This window comes from Geotrypetes seraphini, chromosome 3 (genome assembly GCF_902459505.1).
Source record: "Geotrypetes seraphini chromosome 3, aGeoSer1.1, whole genome shotgun sequence".
In the NCBI taxonomy this organism is placed as follows: Eukaryota; Metazoa; Chordata; class Amphibia; order Gymnophiona; family Dermophiidae; genus Geotrypetes; species Geotrypetes seraphini.
Window position 1 is genome coordinate 336,434,799 of NC_047086.1, and position 27,085 is coordinate 336,461,883.

General features: G+C 43.9%; 1 protein-coding gene across 8 annotated transcripts in view; it reads right to left on the reverse strand.

The window, feature by feature from the left end:
* The window catches only part of USP34 (ubiquitin specific peptidase 34), a 1,084,964-nt gene that overhangs the window by 670,549 nt on the left and 387,330 nt on the right, over nucleotides 1-27,085 (reverse strand). For all 8 annotated transcript variants that reach the window (XM_033939082.1, XM_033939080.1, XM_033939079.1 and 5 more), the window contains 3 exons: nucleotides 26,537-26,667; nucleotides 20,039-20,637; nucleotides 1,194-1,408 (listed from right to left, as the gene is read on the reverse strand). In XM_033939082.1, the coding sequence (XP_033794973.1) occupies nucleotides 1,194-1,408; nucleotides 20,039-20,637; nucleotides 26,537-26,667 (945 nt within the window). The remainder of the gene's footprint in view (nucleotides 1-1,193; nucleotides 1,409-20,038; nucleotides 20,638-26,536; nucleotides 26,668-27,085) is intronic.

Consider the following 27,085-nt stretch of genomic DNA (forward strand, 5'->3'; position numbering starts at 1 on the left):
AGGAGGGGGGGTCATCAGAGTAGGCAGACTTGTTGGGCCTTGGCCCTTTTCTGCCATCATCTTCTATGTTTTTGTTTCTGTCTTTCCTCAGCTGTCTCTTTTCCAAGCTGAAGAGCACTAACCTCTTTAGTCTTTCCTTATATGTCAGGAGTTCCATCCCTTTTATTATCTTGGTCACTCTTCTTTGAACCTTTTCTAATTCTGCTATATCTTTTTTGAGATACAGTGACCAGAACTGAACACAATACTCAAGGTGAGGTCATGCCATGGAGCAATACAGCAGCATTATAACATTCTTAGTCTTGTTTACCATCCTTTTTCTAATAAATCCTAGCATCTTGTTTGCTTTCTAGGCCACCATTGCGTGAAAAAAAGGACTTAAGGGCACTTTATCTTATTGATACTGGAGAGAGTCAACCTAAGAAGTTTCTAAGGATGTATACAGGTAAAATATTTTTGCTTTTGGATATTTCAGACTGTCCCAATTTTTTGGACATAAAAATCACCATACTGGATCAGCTGAAAGGTCCATGTAAACCAGTATCCAGTTTTCAACAGTAGCCAATCCAGGTCACAAGAACTTGACAAAACCCCAAAAAGTAGCAAGATTCCACATTACTTACCCCTATGGCTTTTATTCTTTTTGATTCAATTATGACATTTAATTTAAACAAAACAATGTAATACACATTAGAACTTAACACATGCCAATCAACTGTGCAAACATTAATTTTCAAGTAAATGTGAGTTAAATCAATTTTGCATACACTAGATTTTTAAGGTGCGCCAACAAATGCATCTCTCTGAAGTTTCCCTTCCATTGTTCATATACTAAGGAGTTATCCAGAGAGAAATATGTGTGGATAGAGAAAGAAGGGCCTTAGTCGACAAACAGAGGATAAATCAAATCAAGAATATCTACATGAAAGCATTATCAGCATATCTTCCTTACCGTACTAGTGTTCTAGAGAAACAATACAAATGATTTACTCTATTTATAAAGGAAAAATATGTAGTACAATTTACTAATATGTTCATCACAGCCCACAATTCTGGATTTCAGAGGAAAAAACCCACTTTACCTTACGTAATTCACAGCTAAAACAGCGATTTTAACGTTTTCAAATATCTCTTTATGACAGGTTAAGGAACTATTTATTCTGTGGCTTCCTTCCTTCCCTGCCAGCCCTTACCTTGATTAAGATGTTCATGGTAGATAGAGGCAAGATTAGGAAGATGCTGTTGGAGATGAGAGGTCAGCTCAGCATGAGAATTAATTTGCACCAGTTCCTCTTCACAACCAGATTCCTCCCCATCAAAATCAGCCATGTTTTTTTCCGATTTTGCACTTACTTGAGAACTACTGCAACTGACATCATCTGCACTTAACATATCATCAACCATATGCCTATCAAATATAAACCAAAAGATTCAGCCAACACAGAGAAAAACATGTTGTATAGTCAACATTCTACTGAATGACAGTTAGTAGAAATAAGTAATTTCTCTGACACTTCTATTAATATTTACATATAGCACATACAAGATATATAAAGCACTATATACACATATGGATAATTTTATAAATATTTTCCCATATGTAAAGCATGTTTTAAATTAAGAAAATGGCTCCTATAAAATTACATAGTGATATACATAGGTAAAAAACAGGCACACCACAAAATTATATTTATTTTTTGCATGACTGGCACACAAGAGTTCCCAGGAACACTCTTGGAAGAGATGGAACTGAGTTGCAACATGTACATGTATTTTATAAACTATGCAGGTACACACTTGAAGTAAATGCATTTACAGGAGAACAAAGAAATGTAGGACACTTAGATAACCAGGATTCTGTATAATCTTTAATTCACTGTAAAAAACTACAAAGTTCATATATGGATGCAAGACTCAATCATGCAAAATTCAACACAGATGTATTTTGGCAGGTCTGCCTTCTTCATGACTCAGCACCCTTACAAACACAAAAACCCCAAAATAAATCTCTAAATATAAGTATAAAACATACAAAAATTGTACAAAAATGATAAATTTACAGTAAGAAAAAGTATTATAGCTGTGTATTTGTTATTAAGCTGCCTTTTTGTATAATTCATGTATGAGCCACTCCTTTTTTATGCCACTAAGCATAAATCCTTCCATTTCTACTTATGATCTGGGATCCAAGATGGCGTCAGATTCCTGATAACTGAGGAGACGCTTTGAGAAACTTACCCGATTGAGTTGGTTTCCTGAACTTTTGCCTATAATGATACTGAAGAGAACATAAGAACATAAGCAGTGCCTCCGCCGGGTCAGACCATAGGTCCATCCCGCCCAGCAGTCCGCTCCCGCGGCGGCCCGAACAGGTCACGGCCTGTCTGAGTCACCAGAAGGGGCCCCCTTGCCACCTTGGTTTCCCATTGAGTCCTATTTTCCCATCGAAGTCCTAACCCTCCGGTCTTGCACATGCACGACCTGGTTGGATTTCTATACTTATTACCTGGTTAGCTTTCTATACCTGTGTTACATCCCAGCACCTCTCTCAGTATCCCACGATCCCCCTATCCCTCAGGAATCCGTCCAATCCCTGTTTGAATCCTTGTACCGTACTCTGCCTGATCACTTCCTCCGGTAGCGCATTCCAAGTGTCCACGACCCTTTGTGTGAAAAAAAACTTCCTTGCATTTGTTCTGAACCTATCTCCCTTCAGTTTCTCCGAATGCCCCCTCGTGCCTGTTGACCCCTTCAGCCTGAAGAATCTGTCCCTATCCACCCTCTCTATGCCCCTCATGATCTTGAAGGTCTCTATCATATCTCCCCTGAGCCTCCTTTTTTCCAGAGAGAAGAGCCCCAGCCTATCCAACCTCTCGGCGTATGGGCAGTGTTCCAGCCCTCTTACCAGTTTCATTGCTCTCCTTTGGACTCTCTCAAGTACCGCCATGTCCTTCTTGAGGTACGGCGACCAATATTGAACGCAGTATTCCAGATGTGGATGCACCATCGCTCGATACAATGGCATGATGACTTCCCGCGTCCTGGTTGTTATGCCCCTCTTTATGATGCCCAGCATCCTGTTGGCTTTTTTCGAGGCTGCTGCGCACTGTGCAGATGGCTTCAGTGATGCATCCACCAGCACACCCAAGTCTCTCTCAAGACTGCTGTCTCCCAACAATGCCCCTCCCAATTTGTAGTTGAACAACGGGTTCTTTTTCCCTATATGCATGACCTTGCATTTTTCCACGTTAAAGCGCATTTGCCATTTGTTTGCCCAGTCTTCCAGCTTGTCCAGGTCCCTTTGCAGGTCCTCACACTCCTCCCTGGACCTAACTCTGCCGCACAGTTTGGTATCGTCTGCAAATTTTATAACCTCGCACTTTGCCTCCTTTTCCAGGTCATTGATAAATATGTTGAAAAGTAACGGCCCCAGCACCGATCCCTGTGGCACACCGCTCGTGACTCCCCGCCAGTCAGAGTATTGTCCCTTTACTCCGACCCTCTGCAGTCTACCCGACAACCAGTGCACGATCCATCTGTGCACATCCCCTCCCACCCCGTGGTTCCACAGCTTCCTAAGCAGCCTTTCATGTGGCACCTTGTCGAAAGCCTTTTGAAAATCAAGGTAAATGATGTCTATAGGTTCCCCATTGTCCACCCGACTGCTTATTCCCTCAAAGAAGTACAGAAGGTTCGTTAAGCATGACCTTCCCTTACAGAATCCATGCTGGCTTGTTCTCAGTAGGAGTGTGGCTGGAGCCTCACAGTACTCCGAAAATCCCCCTCTTATTACCATCGAGCAGTTTCTCAATCACCTACAAAGGGAGCCAATAGCGTCGGGGAGTCGCCCGCTGGACCCATCGGCACAGAGTGATGCCGACCCGGAAGATCTTGGGCTAGAAGCTAGAACCCGCCTCTCCCACTGCAGCGAGCTAGCTCATCATAAGAAGAGAGTGTGTCTGCTGTGGCAGCACTACCTGACCAAGAGGCTGGATCATCTGGGCAGTGGCATACCTAGTATATGTGACACCCGGGGCCCATCATTTTTTGACACCCCACCCCCCCATCTGTACGAAAAACATGATTTTTAGTAACAAGCCATATGTCACACATGAGTACCTAGGAAAAGGCAGCATCTTACATACTGCAGTGAGCAGTACAACATCAATACACCCATTGTAAAACTAAACAAGCCAGACTAGTACAGATCAATCCTGCAGTCAATCCTAACAAACAACCATGTCTTTCGAACACACAGAATACAGAAAACACCTTCGTATAATATGGAATATGTAATCACAAACTAACCCCTCCATCTTCTACAAAACTGTAGTGTGGATTTTAGCCACAGTGGTAACAGCTCTGACGCTCATAGAATTCTGAGCATCAGAGCTGCTACCACCACGGCTGGCGCTAAAAAACGCTCCACAGTTTTGTAAAAGGGGGGATAAAACAGAAATACATAGACAAAGGTTAAATTGAACCAGTAAGAAGCTGGACTCTGCATACAGTGCACCACAGAAACAGTGACACACGTCTCCTGGTTTCTGCTTTCCTCGTCTTTTCGTAACTCTCTTCCTTCCATCCACTGTCTGCCGTCTCTCTTCCCCTATATGGCATCTTCTCTCCTTCTATGCCCCTTCCAGAAACTGTATGCCTCCCCCCTTCCATCTCTCCTTTAACCCCCATTGGTCTGGCATCTCTCTCCTCTCCTTCCCTCTCCCACACCTCTCCTCTGCAATCCCTTTCCCTTTTTTCCCTCAATTTCCTTTTCAATTTATTCAAGAGCTAGGAAACTACAGCTCCCAGAATGCCAAAGAACTAGCAGGAAGTTGTCACATAGGCAGACATCTGCAGAGAGAGCTTTCTCCCTTCCCCCTCTCTTCAGAGCAGGGAGGGGCGAATTGGAGCCGGTTAAAACAGGGCAGCTGAGACCCAGAGCGGAGGAGGAGCCAAGGGGGCTGCAACGTGAGCCTGAGAGGCAACACAACTCAGCTCTCCAGTTGAGAGGCAACACAAGGTCAGCTCCAGCTCACCTCTTCAGAGGTGTCTGATCCCACCGTTGAGAGACAGCTGGAAAGTGGGGAACCGATGGACATTGGTGTGCCAAGTATTCCTAGGGAGAGATTGGAAGCAATGGACACAAGCTAAAAGGTTGGAAGTGTTGTGCTAATTTGTGATTCTTACCTGTTTCATGAAAGTTTTGGGACTAAGTTTGCTGTGTGTTCAGAAGTGCTTAAACTTCCCAGAGCTAGGCTCTGAAGAATGCTTTCACATAGTTTGTTGCCTTGAACTGCCTAAACATTTGCAAGCTACGCAGCTTTTTGATTTCCTCCTCCTCACACAGCAGGAGGCTAATTAGCAGTGATAAGTTTCTGAAGGGAACGTCAGTGACGGAGCAGCTCCGTTTGTGTGAGTTCCCTAGCTGCAGGCAGCCTGTGGAAAGATTCCAAGATTTAGCAGTTTACTTTTTTTTTTGTGATTTGGGAAAGTTTTATTTTTCATGCAGCAAGTATTTTATGTGCTTCTCCCTACTGCTCCTTCATAGGAAGAGAGCCTTCCTAAACTATGTGTACCATTTAAGGCTGGTGAAGAGGACTATGTGAATGAGACAGAAGTCCAGCCATTATTCTGGTTTTGTGTTTTCCTTTATTGTTTCTGATTTTTGATAGAACATTCATTCTTATACTGGTGAAGCCAGTGTGGCCAGGTTGGCCCTGTTTTTTATCCTTTGTTTTCTGAACAAATGTACTGGAAAATGTTATAACCTAGAGTCAGAAATAAAAGTATATCCTTATTTTGGACCTTTCAGAGTGTGTGTGATATTCCTTTGCCTGTTTTAACTGAGGTCATTTGTCCTATGGTTTTTACCCTAGGCAGGTGCCTATATAGCCTGAAGGATTCCCTAGTTGAAGGGAACACGCTGGGAGAAGTTAAGGTAGCGATGAACCCGGCTCACTGCGGTGATCAGGAGCCCGCGGGTTGCGACAACTTCCATCCAGCATAGGCTCCCCACTACCATCCAATGTCTACCCTTTCTCTCGCCATCCACCTCTCTTCAATCAGCATCTGCCCCCTTTCTTTCCCTCCAATATCCTTCCCCCTTATGTCTCTCCCCTTTCTCTGTACATCAATTCCATCAGCACCACCCTTCCATATCACCCTGCCCCCTTTCTTTCCCTCCACCACTCTTCCATTCCAGCAATCCTGCTCCTTTCTCTCCGTTCATGCAGCAAGGTCCCATGATGACTGTAGCTGCCGGCTGCCAGTCCACCCCACTCCGATGTACTTGCTCTGGAGCGGACTCAGCAGCCACATGCTGGAAGGTCCCGCGATGACTCGTCTGCTGGCTCTGCTCAAGAAGAGGTAAGTTACGTCGGAGGGGGTGGACCCGGCAGACGCAGGGAGTTATGGCAAAGTCCCACAATGACTGTGTCTGCTAGGTCCACCCCTTCCGACGTAACTTACTTCTTTCAGAGCAGAGCCAGCAGACAAGTCATTGCGGGACCTTCCTGCACCTCAGCGCGGTTGCTGACTCTGCTGCAGAGAAAGTAAGTCAGAGGTAACGTGACCATTTATTTTTTTCATCAAAAGGGGACATCTATTAATTGACTGTGTATCCTTTCTTTCATTACTTTCTTTCTGCACTCAGGCCCAACAATTGTCCCTTTCTATTCCCTCCCTCCTTCCTTCCCATGTCCTTAGTGCCCCCAGTGCCTCCGTCCCTTGTCCTTAGTGCCCCTAGTGCCTCCGTCCTGTGTCCTTAGTTCCCCAGTGCCTCCTTCTCATGTCCTTAGTGCCCCCAGTGCCTCCGTCCTGTGTCCATAGTGCCCCCAGTGCCTCCGCCCTGTGTCCATAGTGCCCCCGTCCTGTGTCCATAGTGCCCCCAGTGCCTCTGCCCTGTGTCCATAGTGCCCCAGTGCCCCCGCCCTGTGTCCTTAGTGCCCCCAGTGCCTCCGCCTTGTGTCCTTAGTGCCTCCATCCTGTGTCCTTAATGCCCCCAGTGCCTCATTCTTATGTCCCCCCACTACCTTCCAGATTTTGTCCACCCCCAAAGCCAGCTTGCCTACCTATCTCCCTCCCTCCCTGCCGCGCTAAAGCCAGTCAGCTTGCCTGCCTACATCCTTCCCTCCCTACCACGGAAAAAAAAAAGTGCCTCTCTCCTTCTGTTCCCCTGGTCCGCGCCGCTGCAATCTTACCTCCCCGCTGCTGCTGCTAATCGCCGACAAGAAGTCTTTTTTACGACATCAATTCTGACGTCGGAGAGGACGTTACGGGCCAGCCAATCACTGCCTGGCTGGCCCAGAACGTCCTCTCTGACATCAGAATTGACGTCGAAAAGAAGACTTCTTGTTGGCGATTAGCAGCAGCAGCGGGGAGGTAAGACTGCAGCGGCGCAGACCTGGGGAAAGGAAGGGCAGGAGGATCCGGACCTGGCCGGCTGTGCACCCCCCAAAGCCGTGCACCTGGGGCGGACCTCCCCCCCTCCCCTTGATACGCCACTGAATCTGGGGGCCAGTTTACAGACATGCTTTTCATTCCGCTTTAAAACTTTAGCTTGTTCAATGTCGCTATTACACTAAACCCCATCAATGCGTTTCATTTATTCATAGGATGGGGAAGTGTCATAACTGTAACAAAGCAAACAAGAAACATTTCTCACTCATAGGGAATTCCAAACATCTTTAAAATCCACTCTAAATCCACTCGGACCACTTACCAACTGCATTTCTTTCCTTCATTCAATATTGAAACAACCAGCCACTCGCCAAAATATGGCAGCGGCATTCCCTTCCTGCATGATAAACCCCTGATGACATCACCCACAGTCATCTGCTGGATCAGACAGGTGACGTTCTGAGATTCCCCACGTGTGTTTTAAGCCTATTAAGTTACAAAGAGGCATAATATAGTTTAAGGAACTGACTATACAAGTGGTATTTAGGAGTATTATTCAATTCACAGAAGAAAGTCTGCCTCCTAGTTGAGGCCCTTAATATTACAGGCCTTTATTGTCAAGCCCCTTGTCCCCATGACACCAAGAACATTAGACCATTTTTCATATATGCACCCAATATAATCTTATTAACAATACATAATGGTTAACACAAAATTAAACTACGCAAAACATACTATATGTTTCGCAACATTAATTTCTACCAGAACACCTGGCCTTGGTCACACATGCAGAACAGAGATAACCCCTATAAAAATACAGGACCATAAAATAAAAGTACTAATATATATAAACAAAACCCTAAGATGCAAGACTCTGCATACAGTACAACTCCCAGAGAAAGAGAAGCAAATGCATTTCTTCCTGAACAGTGCTAAATATAGACAGCAGATGTAATTTCTCAAATCTGACACAATTCAATCACTAAATTGAAAATAAAATCATTTCCCCTACCTTTGTTGCCAGGTGATATTGGTTTTCAAACCATCGTTCCCAGACTTTGGCTGCACTCTTAACTGGGTATCCAGGGCCACCTTATCCATTTGCTGTTTTTCTCTCTTTCACTTTCTGCCATACATCCATCTTTATAGAACAAAATACAAAAAAAATCCCTTCTCATCAATACTGGGCAAGTTTCTCAAATAATATCTTCATATAACATTTAAAGGCTTTTAAATATTTAAATGTGCTCATAAGCTCTTCAGCAAGGCACCACAGCAGCGGTACAATGTCACTGGAAAGGTGCTTGAATTTTAATCATAACATATTGCATGGAGCAAGGATTATCTCGCTTCTACTGGAGTGGCAAATGTTATATGGCTCTACAAAAGTTGTTTAACAGTAGACCACTTATCTGAAAAAGTCAGTTCACGGCTCCAACACAGTCTGTGTTTCGCTACGCTACATCAGGAAGCCGGAAGGATAAACTTTTTATATTTTTTTTATTTGCAGTGTGCAGTGCCTAAGAAGAACAAAAACGTGCTATGAAAATTGTGCTCATAGTTAAGAAACAAAATTCATTATAAATATATAACAACCATGTATTTAGAACATTATTTTAGTCTGGCTGCAAGGCAGGTTACTTGAGTCCTTTGGTCTACACACTTGATGTTGAAAAAAGACGCCTTGGGGAACGGCACCAAACCTGCAAAAAAGAAGCAGCCCAGCTGAAGTCAGTAACCACAGGGAGCATGAGGACCCGCCTCTCTTACTGCGATTGGTCAGAATTGTATACTGCTCAAGAGAGAAGACTTACTATGATTGGTCAGGATGGTATGCTGCTCAAGAGAAGAGACTTTTGCTGTGATTGGTCAGAATGATATGCTGTTCAGGAGAGAATTCAACTATATGACAGCACAAGTGTAAAAAGCTCAAAAGCAGAGAGAGAGGAAGATCCAAACGTTAGGAAGCAGGAACTTTGTACAGAACATTGTAAAAACAAAAAACCCTCCCAGACAGGAAAAATCAACAGAGCAGAATAAAAGATTACAAAAATGCACACCACTCAACATCTTTGTTTAAACCTGCAGGGTGTATGGATTGTAAGCGATGAATCCACCGCTGTTTGTTCCTCCATAGTGTTCTAGCTAGATCCCCTCCTCGGGGCAGAGTAACTGTATCATCTTTTTGTAATCTTTTATTCTGCTCTGATTTTTCCTGTCTGGGAGGGTTTTTTACAATGTTATGTACAAAGTTCCTGCTTCCTAACATTTGGATCTTCCTCTCTCTGCTTTTGAGCTTTTTACACTTGTGCTGTCATATAGTTGAATTCTCTCCTGAACAGCATATCATTCTGACCAATCACAGCAAAAGCCTTTTCTCCTGAGCAGTATACAATTCTGACCAATCATAGTAAGTCTTCTCTCTTGAGCAGTATACAATTCTGACCAATCGCAGTAAGAGAGGCGGGTCCTCATGCTCCCTGTGGTTACTGACTTCAGCTGGGCTGCTTCTTTTTTGCAGGTTTGATGCCGTTCCCCAGGGCGTCTTTTTTCAACATCAAGTGTGTAGACCAAAGGACTCGGGTAACCTGCCTTGCAGCCAGACCAAAACAATGTTCTAAATACATGGTTGTTATATATTTATAATGAATTTTGTTTCTTAACTATGAGCACAATTTTCATAGCACGTTTTTGTTCTTCTTAGGCACTGCACACTGCAAATAAAATCAATATAAAAAGTTTATCTTTCCGGCTTCCTGATGTAGCGTAGCGAAACACAGACTGTGTTGGAGCCGTGAACTGACTTTTTCAGATAAGTGGTCTACTGTTAAACAACTTTTGTAGAGCCATAACATTTGTCACTCCAGTAGAAGCGAGAATCCTTGCTCCATGCAATGTGTTATGATTGAAATTCAAGCACTTTTCCAGTGACATTGTACCGCTGCTGTGGCGCCTTGCTGAAGAGCTTATGAGCACATTTAAATATTTAAAAGCCTTTAAATGTTATATGAAAATATTATTTGAGAAACTTGCCCAGTATTGATGAGAAGGGGTTTTTTGTGTTTTGTTCTAAGTGGACTGTAATTTAAAATCCCCGGTCTGTTTGGATACACCCATCTTTAGCATTAACTTTTAACATTCAACTTTCTTCTCAAAATCTACTTGCGCTGCCATTGGCTTTTTCTCTGACATTCCATGACCAGGAGGAAGTGATTTCAGAGGTAAGCAAGGCTGGCATGAGCAGCAAGTCGGAGAAGTTGCTCATGCTGGCGAAGATTTAAGAGAGAAACGGTGAGGGGGGGGGGAGGAGGACGCGAGCGTGGCATGGGGGCAGTGTATCCACCAAGATGGTGCCCTTTAGAAAGCCATAACCAGGGGTCAAACTACACATATGAATTGAAAATGGCTAATAAAAGATTAAGTTTTTACCTGGATAATCTTCTTTCTGTTAATCCTCTCAGGAGTCTGTACATACATATGGTGATCAATCTGTTCCTGTGAATTGGACTTGCAGAAGTGTGAATACTTACAGTTTTGATCACCTCCCACATGGCGATGGAGCCCTTTCAGTTATGTTCCAAAGCAATCGAGTTCCACCGGAACAGAATATAAAGAAGGAGAACAGGGAATGATCTCGCAAACATTGCATGTCTGCTTTGTAACTTAGAAACAAGAATTCGAATTTCAACAAACAGAAATTTGTATAAAACAACCTTAGAGAACCAACCTGCTGAGTGCAACTAGCACTAAGGGAGCCAGAGGCTGAATAATACACTTACAATAAGATTTCTTCACATACAGCCATTTGACGGATAGGAGAAGAGCTCCAGGCCTAGAATCTAGAAACATCTGCGGCAGAATAGCAGGCGAAACAGTATAAACTGAGGCCGGGCCGTATGGCTGCAAACTAGAAATGTTGCTGAAGTACATGAAACTTCAAATATCTTCTGTGGCCCAGAAAGATGAGAATATTAAGTTACGCCTCCATGAGATCCAGGGAGGCCAGAAATTCTCCAGGGGCTACCGCTGTGACGACCAACTGGGCCATTTCCATGTGGAAATGGGGCACCTTCAGAAAGGCATTCACCCCCTTGAGGTCCAAAATGGGCCTCCAGTCCTCTGTGCCTTTCTTAAGCATGATGAAATTTATGAGGATTTGCCTGAGCTTGAGTCACGGTTGGGGACAGGTTTTATGACCTGAATGTCCTGAAGTCTTTGAAGCATGACCCTGATATTGGCCTTTTCTAGCCATCCAGATGGAGAGTCGAGGAACAGGGATAAATGCTTAAGTAGCTAAATAAATTCAGCTACTGTGGGAGAATGGTATAGAAAATTGAATAAATCCAGAGGAGACCAATAAAACTCAATTTTGTGACCCTTTCAGAGGAACACCCACTGGTCTGAGAAAATTCTCACCCCACCCCGAAATGCCGACAGCCACCCCTTAAAATACAGGGGCGCAGCCATCAATCTGGTGTCATTGGGGCTTCTTGGAGAGAAGGTTACTACAAGCCACTGAGGACAGCTAGTGTTTGGAGCTGATGAATTTAGCTGTCTATAACCCTAGAAGGACCTCTGGACCGAGGCTCTCTGAGAACACTGCCGAGAACAATGGGAGTGACGAGAATTGCTCCTACTCCCACCCAGAGGTCAACATGGTCTACTGTCCGGCAGAGACTTAGGGCGGCGATCAGCCACACTGCCATCAGATCATCAATGCCCTTACTGAAAAGCATCTGTCCCCTAAATGGCAGCTTGTTCAATGTTGCCTTGGAGACCAAGTAGCCTGCCTGATCCAGAGGATTTTGAGAGCCGAGAAAATATAAGCCAACACCTTGCCCATGACCCTGATGTGGTCATATAAGGCATCAGCCACATAATCCACCCCTTCCAGCACAAGCTGGGGGCAGATATCTTCTTCCACGGAGGGCTGCCATCACAGTCTGATGTGGCAGGCCCGAGCAGCGTGAGGCAGTAGCAGCAGCAGCAGCCTTGATTCCCAGAGCAAGAGTTTCAAATTGCCTTTTCAAAAATCAGGTCCACCTTATTTATTTTTTATTTAAAAATTTATTATTCGCTATATCCCACAATTCTATGCGAGTTACAAAGTACATTCACAATACATAAAAATAAAAACAATAAAATAACATGCAAAAACTAATGCAGAAACATGTATAAACAGCATAGCAATTCTTTTCATCATTACATCGGTTCTCCTTTTCTAAACACACTGATAATGTCACATGAACAAAATCATTTTGATCATTTTCCTAAAACTAATCAAAATAGTAGTCTTTCTAACGTCAAGCGATAGAGCGTTCCAAACCAAAATCCCCTGCATGTATCATCATATGACGATGACACATTTGCTTCACTGTTTTCAAAGATGGTACTTCAAGATGGAACTGTTCTTCTGAACGTAGTGGCTTACTCGGCTTGTAAGGAGTGAACAAATTACTCTTAAGGCTGCTTTGTCTGCGTCAGCTTGAAAATCAGACAGCACTTTAAATTCAATTCGCATGGACACAGGTAGCCAGCAAAGCTGCACTAGAATTTAACCAACATGCTCAAATTTTGAGGCACCCATGATTAGCCTTGCTGCCGCATTTTGCACTAATTGCAATGCTCGAATGACATTTCAGTAAACCTAGGTAAAGGGCATTGCAATAATTAAAGGTAGGAATCAAAATTGAACTTATCACTTGTACAAAAATCTTTGACAGAGAAAATCCCTCAGTTTTCAGAGCAACCAAAGCTTTAAAAATACTTTAGATACTACAGCTCTGATCTGAGGCCTAAATGACAAAGTTGGATCTAAGATAACCCCTAAATAATTACACTTGTTGGTTACCAAAATTGCCTTGTTGGTTAAATTCAGAACAGAGGGAAACGAGCCAAGCTGTCTCTGGTGACACCTTGGTTTTATTGGCATTTAATAATACCTTGGTTTTATTGGCATTTAATTTCAAGTGATTACTATCCATCCAATCTTTAATCACTCCAAAACATTCCTCCACTCGCTTAACAGCCTCGTCCATTGTACTTTTCACAGGGACCAAGAATTTAATATTGTCAGTGTACAGTTTATAACTCACACCAAGGTCCTGCAACATTCTATATAATGGAAGCAAATAGATATTGAATAAAAGTGCAGATAATGCAGAACCTTGGGGGATACCACAAGTCAACACGGCCCGTTCCCAATAAAAAAGATACAAACCATTGAAGTACTAAGCCCCCAATTCCCAGTTCCTGTAGCTTCTGCAGCAAAATCTGATGTACAACCTTATGAAATGCCACGGATATTTAAAAAATTTTTTTTTAAACCATTAAAAAATGCTTCACCTTGATCAAGTCCTTTCCGAATTGTATCCACAGTGGAAATCAATAACAACTCTGTGGAATGTTGAGACCTAAATCCGAATTCCCCAGTGTCCTAAATATCAAGAAACTCAAGAAGCTGGCAAAGCACGAGAGGAGGAACTTCCTGAGGTTGGAGTTCACTTCCTCTCGGAGGCTAAGGAGGAGAACACGGGGACTGTGCCACGGGACTCCCTGCTGGAGCAGAGGAGTCTTAACGAGGAGACTGTGGAAGAAGCAGTGGGGGATAAGAAAATCCAACAGAAAATCCAACAGATTGCAGGAGGAGACATGTTGCCAGAGGGTGAGCTAATTAACTTAAAATTACATCCATTGCAAATTTTGAAGCCCCGAGAGGTTACATTAGACTCTCTGTGGGACCTGGTAGCCAATTTGGCAAAATCTATTAATCCACAATTACAAGAAGTAGAAAAGAAATTAGAAAATCATGGAACTGAGATTAAAAATTTAAAGACTGGACTTGAGGACTCAAAAATTTCAATACAAAATATTCATCAAGAACTTAAAGTATCACAACAAATTACTGAGGTATTAATTAAAGATAATACCAATTTAAGAAGGAAAATGGAAGCAATGGAAAACTTTTCTCGTAACAATAATCTCAGATTGATAAATTTCCCTAGGGTCTCTGTGATAGCCCCAAGGGAAATGTTGAAACGTTATATGACGGAAATATTGGAACTCTCTGATGAATCATTACCACCATTTACGCAGGTTTATTATCTTCCAAGTAAGCCTCAAGACCAACAACAACAGCAATTACAACAGAAGTCGGGACCTGATTTAATGAATATATCCAATATATTGGAAATGTCTGATAGAGAATTAGTGACCCCTGCAACCTTATTATTGACAGTAGCTCTCGCACCAGATAAAAACTGGTTGCTGAGACTTTTCTTTAAAAATAAGCAAAAAGAGTTTTTAGGTTGTAAAATTCAGATGTTCCCAGATTTGGCCAAGGAAACGCAGAGAAGGAGAAAAGAATTTCTGTTAAGGAAACCTGGTGTTTTATCTCTGGGGGCGACTTTTTACTTGCGACACCCATGTAAATGTGTTGTTAATTACCATTCTCATAAATATGTTTTCTTTGAGCCATCTCAACTGACAACTTTTCTCACAACTGCATCTTTGGAGAAAGAAAGTGCTTAGTTTAAGAAAGGGTGCCTCAATCTCATTCGACTAGCCATTATTTTGTCTTATAATAATTTTTTTCTATCGCCTATTTTCCTTCTTGGATCTTATTGAGGACTTGAGTAGAAATTTATGCTTATATGTTCTTTGATATATGTTTTTCATTTGTATTAATTTCTTGCTAAATTTCCTTTCTGTACAAGTTATAATATGCTTTAATATATTGAAAATTTCAATAAATATTAAATAAAAAAAAAAAAAAAGAAGCTGGCAAAGCACTATTTTTTCAAGCACCTTGCGGTCCTGGGCATCTTTCAGCATAACACCACCCTCAATTGAAAGGGCCCTACATTCGGCTGGTCAAATAGCTGCTACAATTCCAGTGCCATGGGACAAAGCCTTGGCAACCTTCAGGGACCCCCTTCCCCCCCAGTTCTCCCACTGTTCCATAACCAGTGCAATAATATCCGGATGCACAGGAAAATAGGAGGTCTGAGCATTAGAGGCACTCATGCTTGTGCACTGGGAAGTGGAGGATGGAACCTCCAGATTCAGCTCCTTAATAGCATCAGCAATAAAGTGGTGGACAGAGACTGACTTGAAGAGGGGGTGGATCCGAGGTCCCCATGGTCAGGAGCCAGGGAGGTCTCTTGACTGCCTGACCCAAACAGAGAGCCAAAGTTATCTAGGACTGAATCCGAGTCCTGAGACAGCGTGGAATCTGACCTCCATCTGGCCAGTCTGGCTCCGAAAGGTCACTAAAGCCCAGGCCTGGTCTGCTCAACTGAGAAGCAGATACCGGAGGAGAGGACACTCCCTGGGTCAACGGCTGTGCACCCACAGGCTGCGCTAACTGACCTAGTTTTGTCAGAAGGGCTCTCCACATCAGATTTACAAACTCTAGTGACAAGTCTTGAGCAGGGGAAGTAAATGAAGCCTGCAGAACCTCTGGCTGGGCTTTTGTGGGTTCCATAGACTCCACGCACCTCTATTTCGCATCCTTACAAGATAAGGGGTCTGGGTGGGACTTTTTGCCCATTTCTCAGACCAAAAGCAGTTCACCAGCCCTGGAGCTCATGGATGGGGCAAAGTATGAAGCTCCCTTCCTCAGCACACTGCAGCATGCGGTACATGAAAGCTCCTCTGTCAAACCACCAGCACAATTTTTACAAGTAACGATGTCCCCAAACCCAGAGAAGACCATCCCAGTCAATCAAATTCAAGGGGTTTTGAAGCATCTAGAGGCTTTTGTAAAAAAGATTGATTGAAATCCAAGATGGTTGTCGCCAGTAAAATAGCTCCAAAAACATCCATGGAGACTTATTTAAAAAAATTCAAAAACACAGAAAAAGGGATTTTGGAGGTGGGAGACCTAAATCCTAACCCCAGACACCCTCAAAAGCAGGATTTTTTGACCCACCCCAATGTTCCCATAGGAAATAATGGGGCTATACTCACAGTTCTGTGGAGATGCCTGCCTATCAGCTATTTCAATGCAGTTGGACAGAAATAAAGGACTTTCTACCTCAGATGCTTCTAAATCCAACTCCTAACCAAGAAATCTTCAGGCTGTCAGTCAGATAAACCCTGACCGAGACCTCCACCCCCCACGGAACTTTGCAGCATGATGGGCAGTGAGAAAACTACGCAGTTGACACCTTGATACCCCAAGGGTTCTTAGAGAGGGTACTCAAGTCACTGAGAAACTCAGGTGAGCTGGTTCACAGAGGAACGGACCCCAAGCCCTAAAGACACAAAGTAGGCTGGCTCTCCAGGTCTACCCACCCAAAGGCTTGACCTGCAAAGCTGCAGTTCAACTCAGCGGAACCTGTATCCTTTCACCAGGCAGAGGATGCCCAAATATAATAATAATAACAACAGTTTATATACCGCAGGACCGTGAAGTTCTATGCAGTTTACAATGATTAGAAATGCTACAGATTGAGTAGAATTAACATAGTTAAAATCTATTGATTAACAGCTCTAGAGATCAGTTATTGTGGGAGAGATTGTGCAAATCAGCTTCCTATGTACTTTAGGAACAGATATGTTTTTAGGTGTCTCCTAAATTCCCCATAGGTATTGGCAAGCGCAAGTAATTGTTTCAGATCATTGCCCCATAATACTGCTTGATAAGAGAAAAGATGTTGGTGATGTCTTTTAAATTTACATCGTCTAACCGGAGGAGAAACAAAATTCAAGTTTGAGCTTCTCTCATATCTATTGGTTGAAAAGGAGAAAAGGTCAGTTATGTATTTGGGGGCTAGGCCGAATAGTACCTTAAAGCAAAAGCAGCCAAATTTAAACTTCACACGTGCCTCCATTGGCAGCCAACGCAGGAGTCGGTAGGAGGGAGTTATATGATTGAACTTCTTCAACCCAAAGATTAGCCTGACTGCCGCATTTTGCACTAGTTCTAATCGCTGCATATTCTTCTGGGAAATTGCCAGATAAGCGATATTGCAGTAATCCAGTTGGCTCAGTATGAGGGATTGTACCAAGATTGTAAATGATGATGCATCAAAATATGCTCTAATGGATCGAAGCTTCCACAAACCCTTTTTAACCAAAGAGTCCACCTGGTCTTTCATGGTTAGGCCCTGATCCAGCGTTATGCCCAGAACCTTCATAGGGTTGAATAAGTTTGTTTTGCACAGTGGTGTTTTAGTATCTAATGGGTGTGATGAAGCTACAAATAATTTTGTTTTTTTCTGAATTAAGCTTCAGTCTAAATTCAGTCATCCATTGTTCCATCGAATTTAGTACTTCTGTTGCCATGGGATTAACTTCTGAGAGAGAGGTAGCGAATGGGATGATGATTGTAAAGTCATCTGCATAACTGAATAATTTTATCCCTAGTTGGGATAGTTGAGTGCCTAATGATGACATGTAAACATTGAAAAGCAATGGGGATAGTGGTGACCTCTGTGGGATGCCAGATGAGTTACTCCAGGTATCCGAGAGATTGTAATTAAAACAAACTCGATAGGTGTAGGACATAAGGAAGCCTCGGAACCAGTTTAACACCTCTCCTCTGATACCAATTGCATCTAAACATTGTAACAATTTCCCATGGTCTACTAAGTCAAAGGCGGAACTCATATCAAACTGCATAATCAGGGCATTGAGGCCCCTGCTAAACAAGGAGTGTAAATTATCCAAGATTGCTGCAATTACTGTCTCAGTGCTAAACAAAGGTCTGAAACCAGATTGAGTTTCATGTAAGAGAGAGAACTGATCAAGATATTCCATCAATTAGGTGTGTACTAATCCTTCCATGATTTTTACAAAAAATGGAATGGATGCTACTGGTCTGGAGTTGGTTACTAATGCTAGTGATTCTTTACGATTTTTTTGGAATTGGGGTCATTATAATGTGACCGTTATTAGTAGGGAATTTTCCATTTTTTAAATTTTCAGTTAAATGATTCAACAATGTTAGTTAAAAGTCTAATGGGGCTATTTTCATAATTTCTGGGGAACAGGAATTCAAAACGCAGTACGATTTAATGTACTTGTATAATTTGATGTAATTATTCCATTCTAAATCTTGAAAGGAGTTCCAAATCATATCCGCTGGTGTTTCATTTCCTTGTCTGTTAATTATTTGATGATCATATATGTCGTTTGCCGAGCAGTTATTCCTTAAGTTTTTAATTTTTGAGTCAAAGTTCTGTGCTAGATCGTTTGCTGAAGGTAACTTAATATTATGCATGGGTTGAGTGTAGCATGTATTATCAAATAAATTTGTAACCACGTTGAACAATTCTTTTGTATTGGTTCCTTTCGAGCTAATTTTGGATGAGTCAATTTTGGAGGAGTAGAATGCTTTATTTTATCTTTTATCAATTGTTTGTAGATTTTTATGTTGGATCTTCAGATGTTCCGTTCTGACAGTTTTCCCGATTTTTTCCAGATCCTTTCCAATCGTCTTACTACTTGTTTCATTTTTAAAAGTTTGGTGTCAAACCATTTATTATGTTTATTTGGACAGCTTTTACTATTTCGTTTAGGGGCAATTTTGTCTAGGATGGATGTGCTCATTTTCATCCAGTGATCCCAGAAATCAACCCCTTTTCCTATCTCCGCTTGTAATTCGTATTGAGACCAATATTCCTCTGGGTTGATATGGCCCCTTATGAGATGTTCTTTTTTTATCCTTGGTTGCGTTTTAGATTTTAGATGAGTCCAGGTTAAATTAAAATAGTAAGTAAAATGATCAGACCAGAAATCATGGCACCAAGTGCCCTCCGATAGAGAGATGGAAGGATCTAAAATCTCCTTTGTAGACATAGCTACTAAATGATGGCCTTTTTTCATGTGTTTGTGTGGTTAAAGGGAGATTATAATTAAGCAAAGATAGGAAGTTTTTAAAATCTTTCGCATCTGGATTGTCCTCTTCATCTAAGTTTAAGTTTATGTCTCCTGCAATAATATTGTATAAAGGAGTAATTTAATTATGTAGAACAAATTCACAGAAGTCCTCTCTGGCTTTTGTCCAACTTTCCGGTGGGACATAAAATAGTATGCAAGAAAGGGATTCTTCTAGTTCCTTATTGCTAATTTTGCAGGCTAATATTTCTAACTGATTGGTCATTTTGGTATCCAATAGTTCAAGTTCAAATCCTTCCTTAGAAACAACTGCTAAGCCTCCCCCTCTTTTGCCATCCCGATTTAGTATGAGAATTTTGTAGTTATCTGGTTGAAGGTCATTTAATATTGGATCTTCTTCAGACAATAACCATGTTTCTGTTAGAAAAAGACAGGCTATTTGCTTGCTGATGATCCAATCATTGATTTAAAAAGCTTTGTTTCTTATATGGGGTCTCAGGGCACCAACACCTCAGAAAAAATGAAGTTAGACCAAAAAGAAAACAAAATTAAGCAGAGCACCTCTGCACAGTTTGCTTGTAGAAAGAAAACTGAAAGGGGACACTGGTCTCCGCCTCCATGTGAGAGGTAATCAAAATTTTAAGTATTCACACTTCTGCAAGTCCAAGTCATGGGAAAGGATTGATCACTATATGTACGGACTCCTGAGTGGATGTAACAGAAAGCAGTATTATGCATAAGATAATTCAGCTCTAAGATATCAAAGCCTAATTCAACAACCATGCAAAATACCTACCCATCATGATGATGGTGATGATGGTGATGTTGTGACCCAATAAACTGTCGACAGTTAAACAGTTTACTTCCAATTGCTTCACCCAAGTAGTCCCCTGTACGTGCAATACAAGAGTCCTGAGAACCCTGCATGTGAGTAGTGCTCATCTCTCCCACCATCTCATGCTCAGAATCCTCAGGCTGTGAACAAGCATCTAGTATCCTAATTCGATTATCAACTGGCTGAACGGTCTCAGGATTAAATACAAGGTTCTTATTAGTGCCACTGCCTGCACTACTCCTCTCTGCTGTTCCTTGTGATTCTCCCAAGCAAATGCCTGGTTGAGTTTCCAGTTTCCTCGTTCTCAGCTCTGCATTCCTACTGTTTTTCTGAAGATTATGGTCCTGGTCTTCATCCTCCTCTTCATCTTCTTTTAAAGCTTCAATATCTGCCATATCCTCTGAGTGCACTTCACTGTCTGGGCTCCCAGCAGACTGGCTAGCATGACTGGAATTCACTTCATTACTAGATCCATCACTATGATCACTGCTGCTGCCAGGGCCACTGCTGGCATCCTCACCACTGTTTGCAGTCTCATCTGAACTACCTTGCATAGACTCCTGCAGAGAAAATAAAACATATATGCCCATTCTATAAAAGACATCACTCATCAACAAAATACTAAGGGCTCCTATTACTAAGCTGTGGTAAATGCTAGGCATTCTGCAGTAAAAACTCAACAAATATGCATAAACCATAGCAAAAAGATGTTTCTGTCTCTCAGAGGGGGTATGTCTGGGGGCTGGAAAGTGGACTTAACAAATCAATTAGCACAGCCACATTACCACATGCTTAGTGTATGAGCCCTTACTACCTACAAAATAGTTGGCAGTAAGGGCTCATGAGCTAAGTTTTGGTAATGGTCATGCACTAATAGCAACATTAGCACATGGCCATTAATTTGAAAAATGGAAAATCAGCCATTTTCCAGCTGCAGTAAGAACAGCCTCAGCGCACAAGAAAAAGCCACATAAAGGGCAAGCTAATGCTACTTTTTACCGCAGCTTAGTAAAAGAACCCCCAAATAAATTATGCAAAAGCTTTTTCTTGCCTTCCAAAAATAAAGGCAACCTTACTTTCAATAACTACATTAGAGTCAGAACTAGAAAATCATTTTAAAAACATGGGTGTCAGCCAGAATTTTAAAAGCCACCAAAAAAAACTTTTCCGTATAATTTACCGTATTTTCACGCATATAACGCGCGTGTTATACGCGTTTTTACCTACCGCGCATACCCCTCGCGCGTTATATGCGTGAGCGCGGTATACAAAAGTTTTTAAACATAGTTCCCACCCCGCCCGACGCCCGATTCACCCCCCCAGCAGGACCGCTCGCACCCCCACCCCGAACGACCGCTCGCAAGCGCTCCCACCCGCACCCGCATCCACGATCGGAGCAAGAGGGAGCCCAAGCCCTCTTGCCCGGCCGACTCCCCGACGTCCGATACATCCCCCCCCTCCCCCCGGCAGGACCACTCGCACCCCCACCCCGAAGGACCGCCGACTTCCCGACAATATCGGGCCAGAAGGGAGCCCAAACCCTCCTGGCCACGGCGACCCCCTAACCCCACCCCGCACTACATTACGGGCAGGAGGGATCCTAGGCCCTCCTGCCCTCGACGCAAACCCCCCTCCCCCCCAACGACCGCCCCCCCCAAGAACCTCCGAACGCCCCCCCAGCCGACCCGCGACCCCCCTGGCCGACCCCCACGACCCCCCCACCCCCCTTCCCCGTACCTTTGGTAGTTGGCCGGACAGACGGGAGCCAAACCCGCCTGTCCGGCAGGCAGCCAACGAAGGAATGAGGCCGGATTGGCCCATCCGTCCTAAAGCTCCGCCTACTGGTGGGGCCTAAGGCGCGTGGGCCAATCAGAATAGGCCCTGGAGCCTTAGGTCCCACCTGGGGGCGCGGCCTGAGGCACATGGGCCCAACCCGACCATGTGCCTCAGGCCGCGCCCCCAGGTGGGACCTAAGGCTCCAGGGCCTATTCTGATTGGCCCACGCGCCTTAGGCCCCACCAGTAGGCGGAGCTTTAGGACGGATGGGCCAATCCGGCCTCATTCCTTCGTTGGCTGCCTGCCGGACAGGCGGGTTTGGCTCCCGTCTGTCCGGCCAACTACCAAAGGTACGGGGAAGGGGGGTGGGGGGGTCGTGAGGGTCGGCCAGGGGGGGGCGGTCGGAGGTTCTTGGGGGGGGCGGTCGTTGGGGGGAGGGGGGTTTGCGTCGAGGGCAGGAGGGCCTGGGATCCCTCCTGCCCGTAATGTAGTGCGGGGTGGGGGTAGGGGGTCGCCGTGGCCAGGAGGGTTTGGGCTCCCTCCTGGCCCGAACAACTAGCGGGGGGGGGGGGGGTTCGCAAGAGCCAGGAGGACTTGGGCTCCCTCCTGGCCCGATATTGTCGGGGAGTTGGGGAGTCGGGGGGGCAAGAGGGCTTGAGCTCCCTCTTGCCCCGATCGTGTCGGGGGTGCCGCGGTTGGCTGGGGCAAGAGGGCTTGAGCTCCCTCTTGCCCCGATCGTGTCGGGGGTGCCGCGGTTGGCTGGGGCAAGAGGGCTTGAGCTCCCTCTTGCTCCGATCGTGTCGGGGAGTCGGGACCGCTAAGAGGAAGCAGCAGGACACCGGTAGGAGCTTCTACATGATGGGGGGGTCAGGAGGCTGTGGGGGTGCGAGCGGTCCTTCAGGGTGGGGGTGCGGGTGCGGGTGGGAGTGCGTGCGAGCGGTCCTTCGGGGTGGGGGTGCGAGCGGTCCTGGGGGGGTGAAGGGGGAGAGGAGAGTCGGGCGGGCGAAAGGAGAGTCGGGGCGGGCGAAAGGAGAGTCAGGCGGCGACGGGAGAGTCGGGCAGCATGCGCGGTATACGGGTGTGCGCGGTATATAAAAATTTCTGTACATAAATGTGTGTTTTTTGCGCGCTATACCCGTGTGCGCGTTTTACACGGGTGCGCGTTATCTATGTGAAAATACGGTATATCTTTGTTTCTTCTATTTTACTTTAAGTTTTATTTTGATGTTTTACTTTTGTTCTCTCCTCACTCAGAGACCTCAGTTCAGAATTTCTTTCTTATCTCATGCAACCTTTTGTCTCTCTCTTCAGCAGCTCCTTTTGTAAGCTGCTTTTTCTACTCTAATGCAAAGCTGTAAAAGACTTCCTGAAATAGGTTGCAACAGCCATTTAGAGAGGCCATCTGCAAGAAGCAGGAGTGAGCGGCCTTTGCTCCTGCCCCCCAAACTCCTATAAGGACTATCTGGGGGGCCTACCTAAAGCTCAGGGGCTTGGGGGTCTCATTCTGGGGTGGGGGGCTGTTTTTATTCTCATAAGCTGAGAGTAGAAAGAAGAAGGTGCTTTTTTTAGAGGCCAAATCAGGGCATCTTTAAAGTTAAAATATAGTTATGCGGGTCCCAGCCAATATTTAGCTGGAGACGAATTATTGTCTTATGCAAGCCCTGGATAAGTATCAGACAGGAACTACTTAGGCTCCAGCGGCCATCCCCCGGTATTTAGTGCCTGCACTCGGAAATGGCCTGGCACTGAATACCGGGGGCTAATCTAGCTGGCAACAGTCAGTGATTTTAAAAAAACAAAACGCTGCTACCAGCTAAAGATCGGCCAAGTCATATTTATATTTCTGATACTGTATCATATTAGTCCTATTATTAGGTGTCAGCTCCATTTTTATATTTATTGTAATTATGCTTATATTTGTTCATTTTACTATTGTTTTGCTATTCAAATTATAAGTTTTGTGTCAAGTTGTTACTTTGGCTAGATTAATTCACACAAAATACAGCCACAAAAACAATCTCTAGTCATAATACTAATAGCCCAGCATTGGCTGCCTGTTACATTCAGGATTTAAAATTGGATGTCTGTCAGCATTCAGCTAACTTGGTCCCAAACGGTAGAATTCTCTTAGGTCTTTTAATTCCCTTTGTACTTTCAAGGCTTCACTCAAGATTTTCCTATTCTCCTTGACCTGATACCCAATTACTTTTCTTCCCCTCCTCTTCCTTTCTTTGTATAGTATATTTATTGTGTTAACCATATAATTGCCTTTGTTGGCTCCATTTGCAGTATATCAAGTGCTATGAAATAAAAATACTGTATTTTTCACTCCATAAGACGCACTTTTTTTCCTCAAATACCACCACCCTCCCACGCACACACCGTACCTGTTTTTAATTGCGGTGCTTCCTTTGCTGGATGGCTGCGGCAGTGAGGTGCTTGCGATGGCCCATCCCTCCCTCTGCAGCTCACAGAACCGAGGCCAGAGAGAAAGCAGCTAGCAGGGTTAAGCGCTCGCGACTCTGTGGTACTTAGGCCCCTCCAGTCCTGGTAGGATCTGTGTAGCAAGCATGTCCCATCCTGCACACCCAAAGTGAAACACTCAGTGCCCACCACGCAGATACTGCCACGCCAAAACTGGTTCAGCCAGCGCTATCCCTCTGTTCCAGTTCAACTACCGACCGACAACAGCGACCGACCCGCACAAACGAATTAGCCATCTGCGCAGCCATCGGAGAAAGAATACGTCAACTGCCACGCAGGCAGCTAAATACTTCAGAAACCCCACAGTCCTCCAGGAGCTGTTTACTAAGGGGGCAGCATTTCATTTATGCTGCGGTGCTGTGGAGGAAGAACACATTGTGTTGGTTACGGAAGAGCCTGCTGGTAAAACACAGGCTCAGAAAATTGGAGATAGTCAGGGGGAAGGTGTAAGGGATGGATAAGGATAAATGATCATTTTCAGGATGTATCTATAACTTGCCTCACAAATTTAAACTTTAGGGTTGCATTTGATGGGATAGTTCCCTATATTTGTACCTTTGGATAAGCGTTTAATAAAAAATTTAAATAAACCACGAACTATGAAACTATTTATTTAGAAAATAATCAAATCTCCATGTTATTTTAAACTTAAGAGTGTCCTAGTATACTTCTAAGATGCTGCTGTATGTTCTGCGTAAGTGAGAATAGGTTACACTACAGAGTCAGGGTGGCTGCTGGTGTGTTACCTGCACCTTGATTTTGACAGAGATGTCAAGGGTTGCCCTATCCCACCAAAATAAGTGAGGTTTTCTAATGCTGTCTGCATCTGAGTGTGAATATTGACAGATTTGCATGGTGTTTGTTTTCTTAAATGCTGCTGAAGCTAGGGCAGTAGTTTAGGGATGCCTAGTGGAGAGGGTAGTAGTGGAGAGGGTAGTAGTCTTGCTGCACCACTGGGAGGGGGATGTAGAAGGGAAAGGGAAGATGCATCTCCCCTTCTCTCTTCCTTGCGAGAACTGATGGTAGCCATTCAAGCAGCAGCACAGGACCAGGCAGGTACACAAAAAGCTCACGCCTGCATGTTCACCGCTTTGTCTCTCACTGCCGCAGCCCTCCTCACTGCTTCTCGCTGTCTGCCCTGTGTCCTGTCCCTACCTGCCTGCAAGCCACTAGGCCCTGCCTGCCCTGTCCCTAGCTGCCTGACAGCCACTAGGCCTGCCTGCCCTGTCCCGGTCTACCACTAGACCACCAGAGAGGGGCAGGGTACAGAGCCTGGCAGGGAGAGGGGGGACAGGATGCAGAGCTTGGCATGGAGTGTGGGGTTGGGTGTGGAGCCTGGCAGGGAGAATTTGGTTCAGAATATTTTTTTTCTTGTTTTCCTCCTCTAAATCTAGGGTGCGTCTTATGGAGCAAAAAAATACGGTAAATATTCAGAATTCTGAGGGATTTTGCCCCTGCCTATATCTGTGACAAAATTTAAAATACACTTCATTAACCCTTTATTTGGCATTGTTGCTCATAAGCAACGTGTTTCTATGGCTCTTATGGGATATCTGCATCTCCAAATGGCTGTTACCTTGGCACTGTTGCTCTCGTTCAACATCAAGTTACATAAAGCAGCCGCTTTACCATCTGCCAGTTAAAGGGTTAACAGAGTTTCCCTCTAGCTGATATTGTTGTTTGGCTATTCTTGCTGTGAAAACATTCTTCTGGCCAGTACTAGGACAAGATCTTTTGCAGGAAAAGCCCCAAACATCCAGAACGGTCTCCCATTGCAGCTTAGGTCAAAGGCTAGCTGTTTTTTGTTTGGTTTTTTTTATTTTTGCTCATTTGTTGTTTGCTCCAGTTTTCTGGAACATAGATTAATTTTTTTGAGGAACTTACTGGCTCTTCATATATAGATTACATAATATTATGTGCATAATTCTTGTTTTTACTGTATGCCAGACAATGTAAGATGGCTGCATTTTTACAGAGCATTTATAAACAGTAATATTTTGTAGGTTATAAACTTAGAACTTTGTTCACTGGGAATACTGTGCTATATAAGTGGCAAATTAAATTATATGAATTATATAAAACCAAGTATGTCCTTTTTTACATTCCACAAAGAAACTATGTTGTAGGCATATTCACTGCTACTAAAGAACTCACAAACTAAATTAAGGAATGAAAAGAAAAATTCAAAATTTGCGATACCTCTGTATCTGAAAGTCGCTGTTGCACATGCTTTGTTCTGTTAATGAGCTGTTCATCCATCTCAGTGTCACTGCCTCCACTCAGATGGGTGTCACTGTTATCACTGCTTTGAGGACTAGCCGCAGGTGACCCTAATTTAAAAGCATTTCTCTATTACTCTCCTGTTTGGTAGTGAACACAAATGATTCTAATCAGAACTTTAAATACTACACCTAGACACCAAAACACAGAATCTTAAAAAAAAACAAAAAACATGCAGTCAAGAAACCTAAGCACTGTTACTTACCTATAAGTATTTTCCATAGACAGCAGACTTGATTAAGCACAAAAGCGGGGTGAGATCATTGCACTTTGCTAGAACAGATCCAATCTCCCAGAGTACAGAACAGAGTAAAATTCTGAGCAAGCATGGGTCTTTCCAAATATAGCAGGCTGCTTGGCTCCTCAGTTAGTGCCATAGCTACAAATTAATTCAACTCTTGAAGTGGTGGGAGAGACTGGATGTCTAAACCCTTGGAAAACATGTTACAGTTGAGCAAGAACATATCT